General features: G+C 53.2%; 1 protein-coding gene across 4 annotated transcripts; it reads right to left on the bottom strand.

Moving 5' to 3' along the window:
- Window positions 1–379: 379 nt before the first annotated feature.
- SLC5A6 (solute carrier family 5 member 6) lies at window positions 380–18,305 on the bottom strand. 4 transcript variants are annotated; one of them, XM_069973222.1, is made up of 16 exons: window positions 18,194–18,305; window positions 11,119–11,618; window positions 10,748–10,813; window positions 9,239–9,290; window positions 9,025–9,092; window positions 8,744–8,898; window positions 8,430–8,570; window positions 7,766–7,895; window positions 6,994–7,082; window positions 6,801–6,913; window positions 4,548–4,615; window positions 3,654–3,740; window positions 3,379–3,566; window positions 3,202–3,305; window positions 2,799–2,953; window positions 380–1,571 (listed from the first exon to the last, which is right to left on the bottom strand). In XM_069973222.1, the coding sequence occupies exons 2-16, from the start codon at window positions 11,446–11,448 to the stop codon at window positions 1,416–1,418; spliced, it is 1,902 nt and encodes a 633-aa protein (XP_069829323.1). In that variant the 5' UTR covers window positions 11,449–11,618; window positions 18,194–18,305; the 3' UTR covers window positions 380–1,415. The 4 variants fall into 4 exon arrangements, with proteins under 4 accessions (XP_069829323.1, XP_069829326.1, XP_069829324.1 ...); XM_069973225.1 differs by having other exon boundaries at window positions 2,832–2,953; window positions 18,194–18,303; XM_069973223.1 differs by lacking the exon at window positions 18,194–18,305 and adding an exon at window positions 12,887–12,931.
- Between the last annotated feature and the right edge of the window lie 283 nt (window positions 18,306–18,588).

The following is an 18,588-nucleotide window of genomic DNA, read 5'->3' on the forward strand; positions in this document are numbered from 1 at the left end:
ACCCTCAGTAAGGGGGAGGAGTGTGACCACCATGCTCCTAGTCACTCCAGAGCTGCGTTCCTAATGCTGATGACAGCATTATGTAACACCGCTGCTGTGCTTTTAGGTTCTGCACCATTCTACAGGGCAGCACCTCCTCCAGCACCACCATCACCTGTACATAAAGCTACATCTACTACAATGCAAGGCAGCAGACAGGGCCAGAGATTATATACAGCAGTGTTATAAAGCTCTGGAGGTGATCGGAGGATAGTGCCCTGGGGCAAAGTACTGAAGCCACTGCTAGAAGAGGGCGGGAATGGAGATAAAGGAGGCGGGGGCAACTATTACATTGGGTAGGGAGGGATAGGCAGGTACACCAATTACTGGGAGGGGGGGGGGGGGGGGGGGGGGGAGATAGGCAGGTGCACCCATTACATTGGGGAGGGAGATAGGCAGGTGCACCCACTACTGGGGGGGGGGAATAGGCAGGTGCACCCACTACTGGGGGTGGGGGGGGGGGGGGGGGAATAGGCAGGTGCACCCACTACTGGGGGGAGATAGGCAGGTGCACCCACTACTGGGGGATAGATAGGCAGGTGCACCCATTATTAGGAAAGTGGGGGGGATACCATGTGTCACTGGCTCATCCTGATTATTACAGGTTTATACACATCCATATGCGGTACTTAAAGCTACAGTATAGCAGCGATGAGGGGGTCACAATACAACATGGCCCCCAACACTGTCACCCCAATCCGTGACCACAACTCATGGAGCGCACAATAATAGGAGACTGAGGAGATCAGGTCCAGACACACACGAGCAGGCTGGTAGCAATGGCTGATCCTCACTGGTCACACAGTGGAGAGCCCCTTTAAGGAGAACACACAGCCCCCTACCAAACAGTCACACAGGCTGCACGGGGAAACAAAGCTGCAGTACGGCGCAGCCCAGAAACACAACAACAGTATAAAGGGGACAGATGGTGAGAAGTCACAGTGGACGGGTCACTGGTATCATCCCGAGTCCAGCTCAGGACTAAGATCAGCATCATCTATAGATGGCGGCCATCAGATGTCCTTTCCATCAGGGAATGCGGCGACAGGATGGACTCCTGATGTGGAGCACGTATGACGACTCCCAGGAGCCCTCAGTCTAGGAAAGGGCGGGGGTGAGTGCCCAGGTGACGTGGTCCCTTTAAGGTGGTGCCGCACTACCCTGTGCTGTATAACCACCGGCAACAGGAGATGGCACCCACCTGTAATCCTGGTATCCCCCAGCAGCAGCAGAGCCAGACCCCCATAGCCAGCACCTCCCTGCTGGTAACCAGGGGAGGAGGATGCTGGGAGCAGATGGACGAGGTCATAGAAATACCCAACACCCCCCCCTCCTCAGGGCACGGACACGCCGGCCTCACTCTGTGTTACGGCTGGTCACAGCGAGGTCTCCTGGACAACATAGGAATGGCCGCCGTCAGTCCTAGAGAAGCCAATGGCGCTTTCTTCCATGTCATCTTTCTCCGACCCTTTCACATTCCCGTTTAGGAAGCCGTTGCAGGATTTCTCCTCCACAATGAGATTCGGATTATCCTGAGGAGGAAGGGACCAGTGTTAGGAGGATTTTAGTTTAGTCCCCCCCCTTCAGGTGACATCCCCCATCCCCCCCCCACCACACACAGGGCTCCACCCTCCCCAGGTGACATCACCAGCCTCCCCCTCCCTCACATTAGCCATCACTGCAGGCTGTAACCTGGGATAGCTCTGCAGTACATCTTCTGGCCACTAGATGTCAGGACAAAACTGCAGATTTTCAAATGCATCAATACAGGAGATGGTGGCAAAGCAGGAATAAGTGACCGGTTCCCTGACTACGGCTTCTTTATCTCCACCCACAACATAAGAAAGAACAGGTAACCCAGAAAAGGAGAAGCCACGTCATACATGAATGGGTGGCACATCCGCAAAAAACAGTATGCTCAAGTGTAAACCATTACATTTTATTAGTACATTAGTACTACAAGTGCAAGACATACATAATAAAATTATTTAAAACCACAACACGGTACCAGAACATACCGACATGTACCAATATTATGACCCCTCCTACTGGGGCCATTATTATCAGCTGTAGAAGGGTCATAATATTTGTACATGTCCGTATGTTCTGGTACTGTGTTCATCAGACACGGTCCTTTGTATGCAGTTTTAAATTATTTTATTATGTATGTCTTGCACTTGTAGTTCTATGTACTAAAAATTTAATGGTTTACACTTGAGCATTCAGTTTACTATTATGTTTTTTGTGGATGTGCCACCCATTCATGTATGACATGGCTTCTCGTTTTCTTTTCTGGGTTACATGCTTTTTTTCATGTCATATTTAGAGATGAGCGAACCGGGTTCGAGTCCATCCGAACCTGAACGTTCGGCATTTGATTAGCTGGGGCTGCTGAAGGTGGATAAAGCTCTAAGGTTGTCTGGAAAATATGGATACAGCCAATGACTATATCCATGATTTCCACATAGCCTTAGGGCTTTATCCAACTTCAGCAGCCACCGCTAATCACATGCCGAACATTCGGGTTCGGATGGACTCCAGCTGCTCCAGGTTCCCTCATCTCTAGTCATATTGTGTTGAGCACCCTGTATTACTGTTATCAGCAATTATATATATATCCTTGAGGAGTGCCTTGTCCACCTTCTGTTTTTGCAGATTTTTATAAGGAAGAGCAGGGACCTCTGGGAGATGACTCCTCCTGATATAACTCCATGAAACCAACCAAGACAGGAAGAGGAAAACACAAGAGTGCAATATACCTTTAAGAGTCTGGTGGAGTGACGCTCCCCTACCTCAGCAACATGGGGCACCCCGAACCTCAGCTTCTCCTTGTATCTCTCCGGGAGGAAGAACAGCAGCTTGGGCAGCACGAGGTACACAGTGCGGGGGTCCACGTCCCTCCCCTTCATAGGCCCTGCAACACAGACATATGGGGGGGGGGGGTCAGATCCTACAGATACATGTATAACCGGGGGCGGGGGGGGGTGGATGATGGGGGTAATGAGTGTGAGCTCCCAGGGTCAGGGATGATGGGGGTGATGGAGTGTGAGCTCCCGGGGTCAGGGATGATGGGGGTGATGGAGTGTGAGCTCCCGGGGTCAGGGATGATGGGGGTGATGGAGCGTGAGCTCCCAGATGATGGGGGTGATGGATCACACTGACCGGTGAGCAGGCTGACGATGATGCCCACGATGACCACGGTGGTGGAGTTATGGGCGCTATACCACATGTAGGACAGGGCGTGGAACCTCTTCATGCCAGTCGGGCTGTGAGGAGAGAAGAGGAGGTCAGGGCATGCTGAGGGTTGTAGTAGTTTTGCAGACCCACAAGCCTTCTTACCCCTTGGGGGCCATAGTGGAGGTCAGCAGGGTGGTCAGGACGGTGGTGGTCAGGTTCCCAACATCCGGGGCGCTGGTGACATTCAGAACGGGGGAGGAGGAGGCGCCGGCCGCCATTCTGTCCACAAAACTGCTGATACCGATCCAGAAAGCCATGACTAGCCCAGCCAGCAAACCGGTGACCGCGCCCTGCGGGGGGAGGGGGAGACGTTACCGGGACGCTCTGCAGTGCTGTGTCACACCGCAGGGGGCGCAGGACAGCGACCAGACACTCACTATGGAATTGGTGAACGGGAAGAAGAATCCCAGACAGAAGATGCCGAGCAGCGGTCCTCCGACAATGCCGAAAATACTGAGCGCCGCCTGCAGGGGAGGAGGGGGGGAGGTTAGAGAGCGCACCACACAGACAGCAACAACAGACATCCTCTGTGCTGCTGGGGACTCCTCCCACATAGCCCAGCACCCACAGTCCTCACTGACTGAAATACTCTGTGCTGCTGGGGACTCCGCCCACATAGCCCAGCACCCACAGTCCTCACTGACTGAAATACTCTGTGCTGCTGGGGACTCCGCCCACATAGCCCAGCACCCACAATCCTCACTGACTGAAATACTCTGTGCTGCTGGGGACTCCGCCCACATAGCCCAGCACCCACAGCCCTCACTGACTGAAATACTCTGTGCTGCTGGGGACTCCGCCCACATAGCCCAGCACCCACAGTCCTCACTGACTGAAATACTCTGTGCTGCTGGGGACTCCGCCCACATAGCCCAGCACCCACAGCCCTCACTGACTGAAATACTCTGTGCTGCTGGGGACTCCGCCCACATAGCCCAGCACCCACAGTCCTCACTGACTGAAATACTCTGTGCTGCTGGGGACTCCGCCCACATAGCCCAGCACCCACAGTCCTCACTGACTGAAATACTCTGTGCTGCTGGGGACTCCGCCCACATAGCCCAGCACCCACAGCCCTCACTGACTGAAATCCTTTGTGCTGCTGAAAATTCTATTTCTTATAAGCCAAGCGATGCCTCCAGCAGCACAGAGTATTTCAGGAGAGGAGTTACACAGGGAGGAGAACAGGCTCTTTCCACTCCTCTCCTGAATCCCTCTGTGCTGCTGTGGGAGCTCTGTTCCTATTACAGAGAGAAGGATGAGGCCCTTACCTGGAGCACGGAGCCCATCAGGGAGGAGATGTACGCCATCCCCAGGCACAGGAGTCCATAGGTCAGAGCTGGAAGGAGAGCATACATTAGAGGCAGCAGTGGGGGTCCCGTCCTGGGGGGGTGGGATGTATGGGGATGAGGGGGGCTACAGGGGTACAACGTCACCAGAACAGTTCAGCCCTCCACATCACTAGCCTCCCCTACAGGCACCAACCGGCACTGCCCCCAGGGAGTGGCTGGGAGACTGGTTATATCTTATATTGTAAGAAAGGAGGATCCTGGGAGAGCTGGGTGACCCTGCCTGTGCCGGCTATAAGGACATACAGCACCATAGATCTGCCATTCAGGATCCTGGGAAAGCTGGGTGACCCTGCCTGTGCCGGCTATAAGGACATACAGCACCATAGATGTCATTCAGGGTCCTGGGAGAGCTGGGTGACCCTGCCTGTGCCGGCTTTAAGGACATACAGCACCACAGATGTCATTCAGGGTCCTGGGAGAGCTGGGTGACCCTGCCTGTGTCGGCTATAAGGACATACAGCACCATAGATGTCATTCAGGGTCCTGGGAGAGCTGGGTGACCCTGCCTGTGTCGGCTACAAGGACATACAGCTCCATAGATGTCATTCAGGGTCCTGGGAGAGCTGGGTGACCCTGCCTGTGTCGGCTATAAGGACATACAGCACCATAGATGTCATTCAGGGTCCTGGGAGAGCTGGGTGAACCTGCCTGTGTCGGCTACAAGGACATACAGCTCCATAGATGTCATTCAGGGTCCTGGGAGAGCTGGGTGACCCTGCCTGTGTCGGCTATAAGAACATACAGCACCATAGATGTCATTCAGGGTCCTGGGAGAGCTGGGTGAACCTGCCTGTGTCGGCTACAAGGACATACAGCACCATAGATGTCATTCAGGGTCCTGGGAGAGCTGGGTGAGGCAGTGGCGGAGGGCTGAAGCGTTCACACACTGGACACGGATATGAGGGGTGCGGAGCAGATGCTGGAGAGATGGTGGAGACGTAACAGTGACATCATGCGCCACTTGGAGCTTTCATACCCAGAATCCAGTGGGCCGTCAGTCAGGATACCACAAACTGTATGTGGCTGTATGTCCGCGGTAGGCGGGACCTGCGCAGGACATGAGCGTTTACCACACAGTTGTAAAGTATACACTGTACGTGGGATGGCGAGGGGGGCGGAGAGTAATAGGACAGACACGGATGGAGGAGACGGATCATGGACAAAGCAAGGAGAGTCATTAACCAAGGGGGCCAATCCTGGTGGGGGGGAAATCTGCTGGTGGCTGGAAACCATCAACAAGCAGGATAGCCACTGCTGATGGACCCGACGCTATCCAGGACTGGAAAACCTCCAGGAACAGCGCCACACTTATCCTCAGGTTGTGTCTGGTATTGCATCTCAATTCCATTGAAGTGAATAGAGAAACTGCAATACCGCACACGACCTGGATACAAGGGTGGAGCTGTGTTTGGGATGAAAGCCAGTGTGCTGCTCTAATCCTGGATAACCCGTCCCAGCTTAGTAACAGGAAAGTATCCGATATTAATGTCCAAGCGCCATCTGCTGGATACAGTAAGATTTTCATAAAATAAAAAACTACGCACAGGCGTCCCGTGCAGAGGGCTTTTTAACCCTCTCTGTGCTGCAGCCTGACTATTCAAAGGGATTATTCACACAAATCTTTTTTCTTTCAAATCAACTGGTGCCAGAAATTTGTAATTAACTTCTATAAAAAAAAAATCTTTAGTTTTTCAGTACTCATCAGCTGCTGTATGTCCTGCAGGAAGTGGTGTATTCTCTCCAGTATGACACTGTGCTCTCTGCTGCCACCTCTGTCCATGTCAGGAACTGTCCAGAGCAGCAGCAAATCCCCATAGAAAACCTCTCCTGCTCTGGACAGTTCCTGACATGGACAGAGGTGGCAGCAGAGAGCACAGTGTCATACTGGAGAGAATACACCACTTCCTGCAGGACATACAGCAGCTGATAAGTACGGGAAGACTGGAGATTTTTTAACAGTTGATTTGAAGGAAGGTTTTTTTTGGGAACCACCCCTTTAAGCTCTATCATTTACATGCTGAGCCTATAATAAAACAAAATGCGAAAGAAAAAAAAATTAATTTCATGAATTTAAAAGCAAGAGTGTGATCACAATATCCCCCCTCCTCCCCACAGACACCTAGTACAGCCAATGCCCACCCCCTGACACTTGGTATGGTCCAGTAGACTCACCCAGACCCTTGGAGAGCAGCGTGGCTCGGGACTCGGTCAGGCCTGGGTAGTACGGCTTGATCAGATCCTCCATGGTTACTGTAGCCAGAGAGTTAAAGGCGGAGGAGATGGTGCTGAGGGCGGAGCAGAGCGTACAGTTATCAGGCGTCATACAACAACTATTAGCCATGTACTCTAAGGGCCAAACACTCACCTGAGGGCCCCGCTGAAGAGACAGGCCACAAAGAGTCCGGGGAGACCGGGGAAGTCCTGCAGGATGTCCATGACAAAGTACAGCACCATCTACACCGGGGAGACCATAGGCAGAAGAGGGCAGTCAGCAGAACAAGGGCCTGCCCTACTATAGGAAAGAGGAAAATAACTCCGCCCCTAATCGCAGGCTGGAGAGGTCAGTCAGCAGAACAAGGACCTGCCCTGCCACAGGAAACAGGAAAATAACTCCGCCTCTAATCACCCGGGAAACCACAGGCAGAAGAGGTCAGTCAGCAGAACAAGGACCTGCCCCACTGCAGGAAACAGGAAAATAACTCCGCCCCTAATCACCGGGGAAACCACAGGCAGAAGAGGTCAGTCAGCAGAACAAGGACCTGCTCTACCACAGGAAACAGGATAATAACCCCGCCCCTCATCACCAGGGAAACCAAAGGTAGAAGAGGTCAGTCAGCAGAACCAGAACCTGCTCAACCACAGGAAAAAAAACTTTGCCCCTCATCACCGGGGAGACCACAGGCAGAAGAGGTCAGTCAGCAGAACAAGGACCTGCCCTACCACAGGAAACAGGAAAATAACTCCGCCCCTAATCACCGGGGAGACCACAGGCAGAAGAGGTCAGTCAGCAGAACAAGGACCTGCCCTACTGCAGGAAATGGGAAGGCAGGACACAGCGCACTGTGTGTGTGTGTGTGTGTGTGTGTGTGTGTGTGTGTGTGTGTGTGTGTGGGGGGGGGGGGGGGGTTGGGACTCACCTGGTCTGGAACTGCAATCATTTCTGGGTTCTGGATTTCATTTTTCTGGTAATAAGCGAACATCACCAGACCGGTCAGACATCCCAGACCCAGGACCAACTGCTGACAGGGGAAAACCGCATAACACGACCTGGAGGAGGAGGGTGGAGAATGGAGGTCAGAAGAATATATTCTTTACTACATGACCAGCAGGGGGCAACAGTAAGATCCCACAGCCTGAGAGCCAACAGGAAAGCAGCAGAATGGGATCAGCAATGTATGTACACAGTGACCCCACCAGCAGAATAGTGAGGGCAGCTCTGGAGCATAATACAGGATGTAACTCAGGATCAGTAATGTATGTACACAGTGACCCCACCAGCAGAATAGTGAGGGCAGCTCTGCAGTATAATACAGGATGTAACTCAGGATCAGTAATGTAATGTATGTACACAGTGACTCCACCAGCAGAATAGTGAGTGCAGCTCTGGAGCATAATACAGGATGTAACTCAGGATCAGTAATGTAATGTATGTACACAGTGACCCCACCAGCAGAATAGTGACTGCAGCTCTGGAGTGTAATACAGGATGTAACTCAGGATCAGTTATGTAATACAGTGACCCCACCAGCAGAAGTGAGTGCAGCTCTGGAGTATAATGCAGTCTGGTTAGCAGATACTTACAGGATGGCTTCCTTCTCAGTCCGGGAGCTGAGATATCTCTGTACTTGCGCCTGGTTCACCCCGTACAGGGACAACATTAGGAAAATTCCTCCGATCCCAAGAGACCAGATGGAATGGCGTACAAACGGATCTGGGTTAAAGCTGCAATAAGACGCGTGCAGTCAGTACGGACCAGACTGGATGGAGACCCCCGAACCAGTCCCTGCTGACAGTCTATCGCCACTCTGATGGGTCAGGACTGGACCAGTGGAGACCAGTTGTGTATATATATTATATCCCCCCTCCGTCACCCCAATGTAGGACGCGGCACTCACTTTATCCCAGAGATCTTGTTATTCTCCAGAGCGATGCTCCACACGTCCTGTATACCGCCAACCTTTGCTGTGCCAACAATGATGACCGCCAGCTGCCCGGCAAACATCACCAGTGTCTGAATGACGTCCGTCCAGATAACTGCCTTCAGCCCACCCTGAGGGGAGAGGAGGAAGGGGATGTCAGCAATGGCCTACAGGGGGCGCTGCAGGCATAGGAGCTCCCACAGAAACAACGGTGTAAGTACAATCCATTATACAGCACAGGAATATTAGAAACCTACCAGTGTGGTGTACAGCGTGCAGACCAGCCCCATAGTCAGCACCACCCCCCAGAGGCTGAAGCCAGTTACTGCAACAAGAAATTGGGAAAGGAGGATAAAGATGGTGGATAATCACTGTAATCTATTCCCACAGGGGAGGAGGCGGCGCCCCCTGTGGTGGTAATCTACAATACATACAGCATCAGGGATGAGCTCGGTTATACAGCAGACTCACCTGCATTGAAGGCCAGGGCCGGAGCGTACAGGACCACCCCCATATAGATAACCTGCACACAGGAGGGGCGGGGGATTAGAACAGGCCATGTAACCAAAGTGTATATACACTCAGCATATAATCAATGTATATACCCATCATTCAACCAAGGTGTATATAGTTGGCATGGAGTGTGTGTGTGTGTGTGTGTGTGAGTGAGTGTGTATACTCAGCCCAGAGGAGCAGTGTGCGTGTATATACTCAGCCCAGAGGAGCAGTGTGCGTGTATATACTCAGCCCAGAGGAGCAGTGTGCGTGTATATACTCAGCCCAGAGGAGCAGTGTGCGTGTATATACTCAGCCCGGAGGAGCAGTGTGCGTGTATATACTCAGCCCAGAGGAGCAGTGTGCGTGTATATACTCAGCCCAGAGGAGCAGTGTGCGTGTATATACTCAGCCCAGAGGAGCAGTGTGCATGTATATACTCAGCCCAGAGGAGCAGTGTGCGTGTATATACTCAGCCCAGAGGAGCAGTGTGCGTGTATATACTCAGCCCAGAGGAGCAGTGTGCGTGTATATACTCAGCCCAGAGGAGCAGTGTGCGTGTATATACTCAGCCCAGAGGAGCAGTGTGCATGTATATACTCAGCCCAGAGGAGCAGTGTGCGTGTATATACTCAGCCCGGAGGAGCAGTGTGCGTGTATATACTCAGCCCGGAGGAGCAGTGTGTGGGTATATACTCAGCCCGGAGGAGCAGTGTGTGGGTATATACTCAGCCCGGAGGAGCAGTAGGTCAGCAGCTCAGGGCCGGGTTTACATTTCCCCAAGGGAATAAACTGCAATGTAAGTTGGGGGACGGGGGAGATTTGTTGCTACCTCTGCAGCCTCCATATCTGCTCAGATCCTTCTGAGGTAAAGACGGAGCTAGGAATTAAAGGGGATGTCCAGGATTAATAAACACAGCTGCTTTCTTCCAGAATTATCGCCACTCTTGTCCTCAGGTTGTGTGCAGTATTACAACTCTGCTCCATTTACTCTAATGGGATTTAACTGCAATACCACACACGTCCTGAGGACAGGGGCAGCGCTGTGTCTGCATGAAAGTAGCCGAGCTATTCTAATCCTGGATAATTCCTTCTGATTAGGCGGATTATGTTACAGTGAAGTGTTATCAGGCTAAATCACTTATGAAATGCCCAGCGTGTCAGTGTTGTCATAGGGACAGATGCCTCCCACGCCTAAAACACTTTGCAGATTTACTGATACTGACACTTACAAAAGACGTGACGCAATCAGATTCTTGCGTTTTTTTGTTCAGTGAAAGTCTGCTGTATCTCAATGAAACCAGGAAGTGTTGTCATAGGCTCACCACAGTCTCACCACTTAAAGACATATTAAAGCTGTAACATGACATTTCCCCCCATTCCCCCTGTGGCCGTATCTGTTTATATGGCCTGATTGGGATCCCAGAGAACCTTCTAACACCTTCTTAAACATGGCGGCCTTCCAGCGCGCAGGGCTGTACTCACCATCTGGAATATGAAGGTGACAGTGCCGCAGATCCGGACGATTTTACTAAACCGTAACTCCAGATACTGAAAGACAGAAGAGGAGGTAGGTGATCAGGGATGGCGGAGGTCTGGCTACCTACAGATATCAGAGGGCGCCCCCCGTATACCTACAGACATCAGAGGATGCCACCCCATATCTACAGACGTCATAGGGCGCCCCCTATACTTATACCTGGGGAGTGACTTTGGCCTCCATTCTCAATCATGTCCCTAATATCACTAGATAGGACAGTAATAAATCCATTAGTGACTGTAGCTGCAGGCTGATAACAGCGAGCACCGTGATCCCCCTACATTTACTGGAGTCAGGTGACCACCGGCGCTCTTACCTCGTAGGTGCTGGTGAGCCGCAGCCGGTAGAAGACGGGTATGAAGATGTACGCCGGGATGAGCAGCCCAAGGATATAGGAGCAGCCAAGGAACCAGTACTCAGTGCCGAAGCGGTATATCTCAGACGGGACCCCCAAGATGGCCACCGCAGACTGGAAGGTGGCCAGGAGGGACAGGGACACTGGGATGAAGCCCATGCTGCGATTGGCCAGCAGGAACTCCTGGGTGGTGCGCTGCTTCCCCCCGCTCAGCGCATAGTACAGTCCAATGGCGGAGGAGAGGATCAGCAGCAGAGCGAAGATGATGTAGTCCACCGTGGTGAACCTCATGATGGCCGCTGGGCGCTGCCCGTCACCTATCCGATATTATCACCTTATAACCGCTGGGCTGCGGCGCTCAGGCTGCATGGTGACAACCGTTCTCTGCGACTCCCGGGAGACATTGTGACGACACCTCACCTGTGATCCATGAACGCGAAGATGTCCGAGCAGAGAAGAAGCTGGAAAGAGAAAAAAGTGAAGATTAAACCGACGGCCCCGTAATAACGTGGTTAATGCTTCACCCCGGAGCCCAACAGGGGGCGGTGCAGGCTGAAGTCCACTCATAAAGACCAGCAGAGGAATGGGATAGCCATCGTGTCCTGGAGAACGCCCCAGATCTATAGGAGCCACCACAACCCTACAGCGTCCTCATCACCACCACACCCTGAGGCCACCACATGGGGGAGCTGTAGCCGTGTCACAGGGTGGCTACACCGATTACTATGGGGTCGGATCTACAACCAGTCTGAATGGCGGCCATGGCATGGTCATGTGACCGCATCGGCCTAACGCTCTGCTATTCCTGCCAACACACCCCGAGAAATGTCACCGCGTGACAGGAGGTTGTTGGGGGTCAGAAGGTCATGGCTGCCATCATGATCCTGTGGTCTCTGTGTAAATAAGGGGTCTTATCACCTGGTGAGCCCACCATCCCAGGACTGTACAGACCCCCACAGCCACTTATCAGACTAGACAGGACAATAACCCTGCAGTCTGTTATCTAGTGCTCTCTGTTATCAGTCTGTCCTTGGGTCGCCCTGTTCTGCAATTCCCTGGCTGGGGTCCGCCATCACTGACACCTCCCCGCCCCCCCCCCCCCAACCGATTACTGATCTCTATAGGGGATCGATCAGGCCTTATACCAAGGAGCAGTTACCATAGCAACCAATCACTGCCCAGCGATCATTTCTCAGGATCATTTTCAAAAATGACAGCTGGAATCTGATTGGTTGCTATGGTAACCGATCCGCTGTACAGGGATGGATGATTATTACAGGTTATAGGATACTGGTGTATAAGCGGCTGGGTATGATGGGAGTTGTAGTGTATAGCCACAGGTAATAGGATACTGGTGTATAAGCGGCTGGGTATGATGGGAGTTGTAGTGTATACCCACAGGTTATAGGATACTGGTGTATAAGCAGCCGGGCATGATGGGAGTTGTAGTGTATAGCCACAGGTTATAGGATATAGGTGTACACGTGGTCAGGGCATGATGAGAGTTGTAGTGTATACCCACAGGTAATAGGATACTGGTGTATAAGCGGCTGGGTATGATGGGAGTTGTAGTGTATAGCCACAGGTTATAGGTGTACACGTGGTCAGGGCATGATGGGAGTTGTAGTGTATACCCACAGGTTATAGGATACAGGTGTATAAGCAGCTGGGCATGATGGGAGTTGTAGTGTATGGCCGCAGGCTGGAGGTCACTGCTGTAAATACATACATGTCTCTCTGACCTTTATCCCCAGAGGGATCATAAAGCCGCCGCCAGGTTCTGGGAGTTTGTATCTACAGGAGACAGCGGAGACCCATCCAGACGATTCCCTGTAATCCGCCGTATGATTATGTAGTTATATTCCAGATCACCAGGATCTATCAGGTTCTGTATTACCGGAATTCACCGTCACCTGCTGCTACAACATGGACACATGGTGAGGGATGGAGACCACCCAGGGGTGACAGGTGGGGGGCAGAGCAGAGTGACCGCAGGGACCAGAGGAGGGAGGGGGAGGGAGGCAGCTAGCACGTGCGCCCTTTGGCACCAGCGGCTGGTAACCATTGGTCATAGCTCCGTTATCACACACAGGAGGAGGAGGGGAGGTGAAGGTCTATCAGGGCCCAGCATTACCCAACATGCCGCACTCCAGTTCTTGTCTCTCCTCGGGCCTGTGTGTTGGGGGGTGGGGGGCGCTCACGGACCCCATGTTACCTGTAATCTAGGATTTCAGGAATTCCGTGAAGTGTAACTAAGACGCGAGACGCCCAATAATCTTCTTAATATCCTATAATACGGGATTAGTGCAGGAATCCACACTCCCAGGATCTGATACTCTGCAGATGATACGGGGGGAGTGATGGTCTGCAGAGCCCAGTGAGCCCATGCTGGAGTGTACAGGAGGCCAGGACTGGGGCTCTGTACCAAGATGGCCACCACTGTGTTTTCTATCTGACTGATGCTCTGCTTCAGGAAGGCGCTCAGGGGCTCCGCCCTCTAGATCACATGCACGTCCAGCGGCTGCCATCTTGTATGTGGGTGACAGGTGATAGGACAGGATGACATGTGAACCCGCCTGACCCCCACCCTGTATTATTAACTCCGGAGAGGCAAAGGGCGAGAGCGGCACACCCCGCGGTCACACATTAACATCAGCAATGATTGTTATATGGGAGTCAATGTATAGCCCGTCCTGTACTCATTAACAGGGGGGCTTCTCATGGAGCCGGGGGTCTCCATGCTCCTCCTATACCCAGAGGCGACATCCATACAGAAGTGACCCCCAGCATCCTCAGATGGGACAGAACTCCCCCGCCATTACTTCCCACAGCTGAGGGGTTGTCACAGTTGTCTCCAGTCTGGATGGATAGATACAATGCATCAGTACAGGAGAGATCTGTGCCCTCCACACAGCGGACTCCCTGGGCTCATACACCGTGACAGACCCTCAGAGATGAGACGTATCTGTACACGGCTGCAGGACTCTATACACTGACAGCAAGCAGAGATCTAACCCGTGATTAACGCAAGACTGCCAGATCCATCATGCTGGGAGTTGTAGTTCAGTTACAGCCATGAATCCATGCACCCAAATGAACAGAGCAGGGATGTGGAGCCCGCCGCCGGCCTCCGGGCATGATGGGACTTGTAGTTATGCAGCAGCTGGGGGGACACGGGGTCCCCATGGTTTTGGACCTAGGTGGCGCTGTTCTATTGCTGCCTATGTTGGGATCTGGTTAGTGCCGGGTATTTTTGCAGGGAGGTCAATCTGTTTTGTTGCTCTGATGGGAGTTGTAGTTCTGCAATAGCTGAAGGATCAGAGGATACTACTCAGCTGTCTTACATGCATTGTATAAGTACGGATGCCCCGTTTCCCCCGCCGCCATCCCCCCCCGCACGTCCCAAAATAGAGACGAAGGAAGAAGCTTAATGCATCAAAGGCGACAATTACCGGCCGCTATTACAGCGATGACGTGCGCCAAAGAGACCCCCAATCAGAGGCCTTCATCTGCTCTGGTTACCAGGGAAACTCACCAGGAAGTCCGGGCTCTATAGAGATAAGGAGCACCTGGATGCATCTGTAACAAACCCTCAGCTGTGAGAAGTAACAGATCAGGATCAGGGTAGATCCCCATTCACTGACAGCGCTGAAGCTTGGCAAAGGCTCCGCTAATGTGTATGAAGCCGTCTGACCTCTATACTGAGGACTGGGGGATGATGGGAGTTGTAGCCCTGCATCAGCTGAAGGGATCAGAGTTATATCACTGTGTTATCTGTGGTGTTACATAGGACTGCAGGTGACTACAACATTATCTGTACTCAGAGATATCACTGTGTTATCTGTGGTGTTACATAGGACTGCAGGTGACATCTACATTATCTGTACTCAGAGATATCACTGTGTTATCTGTGGTGTTACATAGGACTGCAGGTGACATCTACTACATTATCTGTACTCAGAGATATCACTGTGTTATCTGTGGTGTTACATAGGACTGCAGGTGACAGCTACTACATTATCTGTACTCAGAGATATCACTGTGTTATCTGTGGTGTTACATAGGACTGCAGGTGACATCTACTACATTATCTGTACTCAGAGATATCACTGTGTTATCTGTGGTGTTACATAGGACTGCAGGTGACAGCTACTACATTATCTGTACTCAGATATCACTGTGTTATCTGTGGCGTTACATAGGACTGCAGGTGACAGCTACTACATTATCTGTACTCAGAGATATCACTGTGTTATTTGTGGTGTTACATAGGACTGCAGGTGACTACTACATTATCTGTTCTCAGAGATATCACTGTGTTATCTGTGGCGTTACATAGGACTGCAGGTGACAGCTACTACATTATCTGTACTCAGAGATATCACAGTGTTACCTGTGGTGTTACATAGGACTGCAGGTGACAGCTACTACATTATCTGTACTCAGAGATATCACTGTATTATCTGTGGTGTTACATAGGACTGCAGGTGACTACTACATTATCTGTACTCAGAGATATCACTGTTATCTGTGGTGTTACATAGGACTGCAGGTGACATGACATGAGGTGACTCGTCTGCTATTTAGCTCTGGAGTAAAGTTGAGCTGAGGGTAAAGGTCGGGGTGTGTGTGACTCTTGTTGTACAGTCGGCTCGGGGTCTTGGTCACACACAGCAGCATTATTATTACTATGGGGAAGAGCGGACGCCCCGGGCTGTTTAGTCAGTTCTAAGCGTCTACGACCGTGACAAACCTGCAGCTGTGTAAGACTCAGGAGGCATCTATATGGGGGGGGGGGGGGGGTCATACATGGGGCGGGGGCTCAGGGGGCTCCGGGCGATAGTGCATCATATGACTGTGTGTTACTAAGCGGCTCCACGCGGATTATTCCTAATGACAACTTAATTGGATTTTATACAAACAGCGATAACGAGAAGCGCGAGATCTCCGGCCGTGGGAGCCAGAGCGTCAGGTGGAAGGTTCACACAGAATACAACGGAAGGGCGCCCCCCAGGAGGCCAGGCAACGGAAAGGCGCCCCCCCCCCCCAGGAGGCCATGCAACGAAAAGGCGCCCCCCAAGGAGGCCACGCAACGGAAGGAACCGCCCCCCCCGCCAGGAGGCCACGCAACGGAAGGAACCGCCCCCCCGCCAGGAGGCCACGCAACGGAAGGAACCGCCCCCCCCCGCCAGGAGGCCACGCAACGGAAGGAACCGCCCCCCCCCCCGCCAGGAGGCCACGCAACGGAAGGAACCCCCCCCCCAGGAGGCCACGCAACGGAAGGAACCCCCCCAGGAGGCCACGCAACGGAAGGAACCCCCCCCCCAGGAGGCCACGCAACGGAAGGAACCCCCCCCCAGGAGGCCACGCAACGGAAGGAACCCCCCCCCCAGGAGGCCACGCAACGGAAGGAACCCCCCCCCCCAGGAGGCCACGCAACGGAAGGAACCCCCCCCCAGGAGGCCACGCAACGGAAGGAACCCCCCCCAGGAGGCCACGCAACAGAAGGAACCCCCCCAGGAGGCCACGCAACGGAAGGACCCCCCCAGGAGGCCACGCAACGGAAGGAACCCCTCCCCCCCAGGAGGCCACGCAACGGAAGGAACCCCTCCCCCCCAGGAGGCCACGCAACGGAAGGAACCCCTCCCCCCCAGGAGGCCACGCAACGGAAGGAACCCCTCCCCCCCAGGAGGCCACGCAACGGAAGGAACCCCTCCCCCCCAGGAGGCCACGCAACGGAAGGAACCCCTCCCCCCCCAGGAGGCCACGCAACGGAAGGAAACCCCCCCCCCCCAGGAGGCCACACAACGGAAGGAACCCCCCCCCAGGAGGCCACACAACAGAAGGAACCCCCCCAGGAGGCCACGCAGCGGCCTCTAGGTGGCGCTGTTAACACTCTATGGACCGGGCTGGCTTTCTCATTATTTCGGCCTCTAGGTGGCGCTGTTCACACTGCAGGACTGGGCTGGCTTTCTCATTATTTCAGCCTCTAGGTGGCGCTGTTCACACTGCAGGACTGGGCTGGCTTTCCCATTATTTCAGCCTCCAGGTGGCGCTGTTCTCACTCTATGGACTGGGCTGGCTTTCTCATTATTTCAGCCTCTAGGTGGCGCTGTTCTCACTCTATGGACCGGGCTGGCTTTCTCATTATTTCAGCCTCTAGGTGGCGCTGTTCTCACTCTATGGACCGGGCTGGCTTTCTCATTATTTCAGCCTCTAGGTGGCACTGTTCTCACTTCAGGACCGGGCTGGCTTTCTCATTATTTCAGCCTCTAGGTGGCGCTGTTCTCACTCTATGGACTGGGCTGGCTTTCTCATTATTTCAGCCTCTAGGTGGCGCTGTTCTCACTTCAGGATCGGGCTGGCTTTCTCATTATTTCAGCCTCTAGGTGGCGCTGTTCTCACTTCAGGATCGGGCTGGCTTTCTCATTATTTCAGCCTCTAGGTGGCGCTGTTCACACTTCAGGACCGGGCTGGCTTTCTCATTATTTCAGCCTCTAGGTGGCGCTGTTCTCACTCTATGGACCGGGCTGGCTTTCTCATTATTTCAGCCTCTAGATGGCGCTGTTCACACTGCAGTACCGGGCTTGCTTTCTCATTATTTCGGCCTCCATGTGGCGCTGTTCTCACTTCAGGACCGGGCTGGCTTTCCCATTATTTTAGCCTCTAGGTGGCGCTGCTCTCACATTATCAGCTGTCAGTGGTTTCCCATGTCTATGATTGGACTGCTCATCCTGAAGCAGAACTACAACTCCCAGCATGCCCTGAGAGTCAGGACTACAGACAGGGGGCGCTATACACAGCACTGGCAGCTACACCACCCCACGTGACCCGCAGCAGAACCTGTTACATGGTATCTACACCCTGGAAACAATGTAACACGTGAACTAGTCAGAGACTACAACTCCCAGCATGCCCCGGGCTCTGCAGCCCCGACCGCCCCACTCACACCGCCGCTGCACTACAGGCACATGGAGGAGCGCGGGGAGTGCTGGGAGTTGTAGTCCCCGGGTCTCTCCGCCGTGCAGCACGGTACCTGTCGCTCTGGCCGCACGTGTCTCCGCTCCGGCTCCGCTCGCCCTTCGCCTCCGCCAGCTCTCCGCACACAAGGACGTCAGGAACCTATGACGTCACCATCCATGAGCCCTGAAGCCACTGGAGGGGGCGGGGACATGTCACCACACCAGCCAATAACCTTGCTCTGGCTGATAAACCCGCCCTCAAATCGTAACAGTGCATGGAGACCGGTGCGCATGCGCAGATGCCCATTATGGTGCCAGGGGCAGTAGCCAATCACAGAGCTCAAAATTCAACCGCCTATGTAAAAGAAGATAACCGCGCAGGCGCACTCTTCATTTGAGGCTTCAAGGCGCCATTTTTATTATGGGAGGTATTGCTGGTTTGTGATAAGATGAAATGCTGATATATTAT

The sequence above is a fragment of the Dendropsophus ebraccatus genome, chromosome 6 (genome assembly GCF_027789765.1).
Source record: "Dendropsophus ebraccatus isolate aDenEbr1 chromosome 6, aDenEbr1.pat, whole genome shotgun sequence".
Lineage (NCBI taxonomy): Eukaryota > Metazoa > Chordata > Amphibia > Anura > Hylidae > Dendropsophus > Dendropsophus ebraccatus.